The sequence below is a fragment of the Cebus imitator genome, unplaced genomic scaffold (genome assembly GCF_001604975.1).
Source record: "Cebus imitator isolate Cc_AM_T3 unplaced genomic scaffold, Cebus_imitator-1.0 Scaffold85, whole genome shotgun sequence".
NCBI classification, from domain to species: Eukaryota; Metazoa; Chordata; class Mammalia; order Primates; family Cebidae; genus Cebus; species Cebus imitator.
In genome coordinates this window covers 1,553,508-1,559,161 of record NW_016107400.1, presented here as the reverse complement: position 1 = coordinate 1,559,161, position 5,654 = coordinate 1,553,508, and the positions used below count along the sequence as shown (strand labels likewise).

The window sequence follows — 5,654 nt, the reverse complement described above, 5'->3', positions numbered from 1 at the left end:
AGAAATCTCACATTTAAAATACAAACACACACAACTATGAAAGTAGGTTAAGCGTGCAAACTGAAGTGTCATTTGTATTCCTGTACTTGGAGTCAGATGAACCCCAATGTGATGAGCAGAGAAGCAATGTAAAACAGTCACGTCATGGTCACAAACAGTGGGGTCACCACCTGTCAACAAGAGTTAACTACTGAACCCAACTGTGACCTCCATTCTAAGAAACTCCATCTCCATTGGGCTGGATTTAAACCCACCGCCCCAAACAGAGAAAGAAGTAGCTACCTCTACCTCCCTGGTTTCATCTTCCATAGCATTAGTCATCAAGTCTGACTCCTGCAAACGGGACAGTTTGGCTGGGCAACAATAGCCTGACTGCTACTATGGAAACCAACCCTGCCTTCCATCTTTGTAGCTGGCACACTGTACAAAAGGACTTTCCCATAAATCACCTCCCAACAACGCTGGGGTCAGAAAGTCACGTATTACCATCACATGTGAGATGACCAAGTCAAGACCTAGAGAGGATGTGAGATACAACCGGGGAACAGGAAAGACAGTGCCATAGCTGGGCTTCCAGTCTTTAACTTTCCACTCTTAATTTTGAACTCAGATTACCCAACATCATGGCCAGAGGCACAATCCTCCCTGCTTCCTTCCACTCTAGGCCAAGGGGGCAACCTCCTCTAAGTAGACAGTCTGGAATCAAAGCCATCTTCTGCTTTTCCAGGAAGGAAAAAATAAGTACTTACCTAAGTCAAATTGTCCTAGGTGAGGGCTAAGAGTGTACCTGCATGAGCATGAAGCACACCTGTTTACACAGTAGTCAGCATCGCACACCTAGCTTTTCTGAGATTTTTAGCCTCCGCACAGCCTTCTCTCATTCTGCTAAAATCATGGCTCATTCACTAATTAAAGGGTATTACGCACTTCATTGCACATCAGCTAAGAACTTGGAATAAGGAAGCTTATGCTATAGTATTAGCACTGGAGATGCCGCTAGGTATGCTTTATAGAAAAAAAAAAACAAAACAACAGAGAAAAGCCATCCACTTGTGACAGCTCTTCCCCCATACCTAACTTCTCTAATAAGTCAGCCACTGCACTTAGAGAAAGAGGTCACCTAGCATGGTACAACCCCAGACAGAGCCTCATAAATAAGCCAACTGGAGAGGGTTGGGCAGCAGAGAATGAATAAGAGAATGCCGGCCAGGTGGCTTCTCCAACAGCCACCTGTCCAAGCTCTCTGCTGTCTTCTGGTATAGCAGCCCAAAAATAATGATGCATATATCCCAGGCCAAAAAAAGAGAGAGGGACAAAGAGTGAGTCAGGAGGAGGACTCCTCACTGTAAGGTCTGAGCAAACTCAGCATCATGTTCCCTCTTGCAAAGGCTCAGCACTGCTGCCCACTGTGCCCAGCTGGGGGCAGAGCCCAGCCTCTGTGCTGGAGCCTCCTTGGGCTGTCCTGGAGTAGATGCTTTTTCTGACACTCCCTGAATAACGTGAGCAGCAGCCCTGAGGCTCACCCCCTTTTTCAATACTGGGGAAGGTCGTACATAGAGTGTCAGCCCAAGCAATGAACACTCAAACAGATTAGTCTTGAACTTGGTGAGGACAGCAGATAATGACACCTCACTGACAGAGCAGTAAACCTTCTCCATAGGCAATTTCACTATTTGGGAAACATTACAAAGAGGTCAAAAGCTCAGGAGACCTGTAAGGCCTGACCTTAAAGGCCTCTTGGGACTCCAGCAAGTCAAATGATCAGCCAAGTATAAAACAGTAGCCTGGGGTCCAAAAAACATTTACTTCTAAATGGAACTTAGACATGGATTCAGAAGAAGCCACCAGTTGGACATGAAGTCAGGAGGAAGAAAGAAAACTCAACCCAGAGTCTGCTACCTATTACAGTTTCTGTGTCACCCTGTGTCGTCTGTGTATTCCATGTGTGTTCAGGCAGACAGAGGAACAGCTGAGTGCATTTCCAAGCTGCACGGCACAGTGGTGAAGCTGAGCGTTGCCAGGCGCTAGAAAGAACGGGGTGGAATATAGTGATGGCTTCAGCCTCCAAAAATAAGACATATTCTCTATCTCTCCTCAAGCCACCTAAGACATCATTTGTGCATGACATGTTTTAGGATCCTGCTTGCTCCATTTAGAAGGGCTTCCAATATTACTGGTCCCTTCCCCCAGCTCAGGCTGGCTTTCTCTTTAGCATGCACTACTGCTGATCTTGCTGTGCTCTCCTTACCAGGTTGAAAAGGGATAATACGAAACAGCTTCTACAAGCAACGGAGTTCTCACACAGACGGCGAGAGGCAATGCTCCCAGCACTCCGGGCTTTTCCAGAATCAGAGATAGCCAACAGCAATCACAGAGGCTGTAGGCAGAGACTGGTTATAGCATTAAAAGAAACTCAGAGCAAGAGGCTGGTGAATCCAAGAGGGGGTGGGGAATGGATGCACCACAGGAAAGGTAAGAAGTGTCTTCATTAAGCAGAGGACCCCAGACAAGTGCTGATATCACAGGTCAGTCCCTTCCCAACTGCTATACCTGCCATTCCCAACTTGCAATTGCATTTTGGCTCAAGGTGCTGAGACTCAAAAGCTCTCAATCCTCCCTAAGGTAGCTATGGGGGAAGCAGCCACAAGGCACTTCTGGAGGGTCCCACAGCCCCTGATGCCCAGACTTGCCTGGCATCAAGGAGAAGTCACAGCAGCTGCTCTCTGACCTATCATGCCAAGTTATGCCTAGCAGCCCACTAATTGAGCAGAGAACCCAGACAGCAATACTTCTCTCAACCTTTCCTCTCTGGCCCTCCAGAAAGCCCCATGCTGAACGTAAGCCACATCCCCCTCCGCTTTTCCTCTTTACTCAGCTCCACACTCCTCCTCCAGGCTTTCCATTCCCACAGCTGTTCGCCCCCTCCCTGCACCCCTCCTCCTGCATCCACGTCGTTAAGCGATTATACATAGAGAAAACCAAGCCTTTGAGTTTCAAGCCAAAGCTCCCAGACAAGGCAGCCAGGACTGGTTCACCCGCACAGGCATCTCCCTGGCTGCCTTGCACACGTGTCTCCTCCCAGACCCTCCTCTCTGCCCAAACACTCTGAACATCTCTTGGCTTCAACCTGCCAACAGATCAGATGGATCCTTGGGGCCCCTGGCCTCTCCTCTCCCCACATGGAGCTCAGAATTCACACAAGAAAAGGAAGCAAGGAGACTTCCACACCTCTGCAGCATCACCTGCTCCAGCAAGCTCCCAAAGCCACTGGAGCCAGGCAGGCTGCCTGGGCCCCACACCCCCTTCTCTGACGGCTTTAGCTCCAGCCCAGCCCACAGGATGCAGTGCCTGATGCCACTTCCGAGCAGAGAGGGAGACACACGCGCACACACACAGAATGCCACCTCATCAATGACAAGCTGTTCCAATTACACAGCTTGGACACCAAGCGCACCGGACAACAGACAGCCCAGTCCTCCTCTCTCTGACTGGGAGGAAGCCAATTCAGCACATCTGAAGAAGTTATTCCCCCACCTCAAGCCCCCGCTCACCCTCCATATTTGAACTGACAGCAGTGTTCCATCCCGGCCGGTAGCCTTTGCTGCAACTGGCTCCCACAACTCTGACCAACTACCCTCGTGGCCATCGGCTGAGGCACTCCTCTCTCTCCTGTTCCAAAGCACAAGGAGACCCCAAACCAAGCAGGAGACCACCGGCGCACCACGTCTCCAGAGGACCAGACAAAGTAAGCTGAAAACCAAGTACTCACTGTGGTGAAGTCTTGGTGGCCGCACTCCTGCCCTTTGAACTTGCAGTAGAGCATCATATCCTTCAGGTCATGGCCCACGCGGTGCAGGAACTCCAGCATGCTGAACTGCTTGGGTTTGTAGTGCTTGAAGTTGGCCTTCTGCCGTAGGGCCTCCAGCACGGAGGGGTCAGCCAGATGGGGGTCTGGGATCTGCAGGTTGACGTCCAGAAGGGCCAGCAGCTCTCCTGCGTGGTACAGGTCATTGGTGGTGAGCCTGGAAAACCGGAAGCCATTGAGGTTGCAGAGGGTCACAGCTGGGAAGACCAGGCTTTGAGCCACCACTTCGTCCACCTTGGTGACGTGCTGGTAGGAGAAGTAATAGGACACCCTCTCCGAGCTCTCCACCAGCAGCAGGCCCAGAGAGCCCACGAAGACCACTGCCCAAAGCACACGCCGGATGGTCAGTGGCCCATACACGAAGATGTGGCGGATGCCGTGGAGGGTGGAGGTATTGGCGAAGATCTGGATGCTAGAAGGTTGCAGGCTGCCCTCACTGGGGCTCTCCTTGAGGTCCATCGGGACCCTGTGCAGTTCCGCAACTGGCTTCAGGTTGATCGAATTTCAGAGAAGAGTTCCCAGTCCTCGGGCTCTGCTTAAACCTTGACGTTCAGGGGAAGAGAACGCAAGGCAAGCATCAGGCCAGACGCTGTGAGTTTATCCTGAGATCCCAGCCGCACGCTGACAGGGGTGAATGTTTATGTAAAACCCATTCAAACTCTAGCTCCTGATTTTTTCCAGGCGATAAGGAGGGCTGGTTTTATTTAGGGAGACACCAAGGTGATGTGGAAGAGCTGTGGGTGGGAAGGGAGAGCTTAGCCAATGGAAATAAAGTCCTCCCCCCTACACACGCCACTAGAGACAAGATTAAAAGCGAGAGCGAGGGAGAAAATGCTTAAAACAAGTCTCTGAGCAGCTCGGAGCCTGTTAACCAGCGCATAATGCCCCATGTTCACCATCCTGGGGGATGTCAGGGCGGCCACGCTGATGCACTGCGGTCGGGCGCAGCGGCGCAGCCTTCACCGCCGCCGCCGCTCGCTTCCTTTCCCCATGATGTTTTGGACTCCGGTTGCCGTTTCTCGCTGCCGGCCTCCGTCCCTCCTCTCCTCCTCCAGGCCCCCTTTTGTGGGCTGAATTCCAAATGCCAGCGGCCGCGGCTAGCACCGGGGAAGAGGAGGCAGCGCGCGGCGCGGAGAGGCGAGGACCGGTATCTGGAGACTGGGGACGGAAGCGGGGGGCTCAGAGCGGGGCTCCATTCTCCTCCGCCCCCCCACCCCGCCTTCTGGGAAAAAGGGACAAGCCCCAGGTCGCAGAGTCTGCCGGCTTCCTTCGCCCCACTTCCCTGTCCCTGCTAGGCTGGCTGCCTTGCGGGGGAAGGGCAGAGCGGGGGAGAAGGGCTGGTGGGGGCTGGGGACTTTCTCCAAGTTTTCTCTTCAGCCTTTTCTGGAGAGAGCTAGCTGGGGTTTCTTGGGGGCTGACCTGACAGCCTGCCCCCCAGGTGGAAGGAAGGCAGTGCTAAACTCCCAGGAGCCAGGTGTGAGGCTGGAGGCGGCGTTCCTTTGCTTCAGTATCCGGGATCCCAGGTGAAACCCAGCCTGGGATCGCCAGAGGGGAGAATGCTAAAAATGCAGAAGGAAGGGGGCGATCTCAACCCACAGTGCCTCTGCTTTAGGCAGCGAGGGGGCATTCTAGGAGAGCAGCCAGGAGACCCCCTCCTGAGACAGAAAAGCGTGGTTGCCCCCGGAGACACAGAGAAAGAGCAACAAGTAGTCCCCTCCCCCACCTCCACAGAGTCCGTGTTTGAAGAAAGACAACTGGGGTGGGTGTGTGTGTGTGTGTGTGTGTGTGT

General features: G+C 52.8%; 1 protein-coding gene across 1 annotated transcript; it reads right to left on the bottom strand.

The window, feature by feature from the left end:
* Window positions 1-1,340: 1,340 nt before the first annotated feature.
* On the bottom strand, window positions 1,341-4,867 carry LOC108308447 (acid-sensing ion channel 2-like). Its single transcript, XM_017534255.2, has 2 exons — window positions 3,571-4,867; window positions 1,341-1,669 (listed from the first exon to the last, which is right to left on the bottom strand). The coding sequence occupies exons 1-2, from the start codon at window positions 4,322-4,324 to the stop codon at window positions 1,341-1,343; spliced, it is 1,083 nt and encodes a 360-aa protein (XP_017389744.2). The 5' UTR covers window positions 4,325-4,867.
* Window positions 4,868-5,654: the final 787 nt, after the last annotated feature.

What these genes read in the sequence shown, in the direction of transcription:
- LOC108308447 (XM_017534255.2), bottom strand. Translation starts at nt 4,324, where the DNA reads ATGGACCTCAAGGAGAGCCCCAGTGAGGGCAGCCTGCAACCTTCTAGC. An exon ending in GGCCGGGATGGAACACTGCT is followed by an intron (nt 1,670 to 3,570) that starts GTCAGTTCAAAT and finishes TTTCCCAAATAG; the next exon opens with TGAAATTGCCTATGGAGAAG.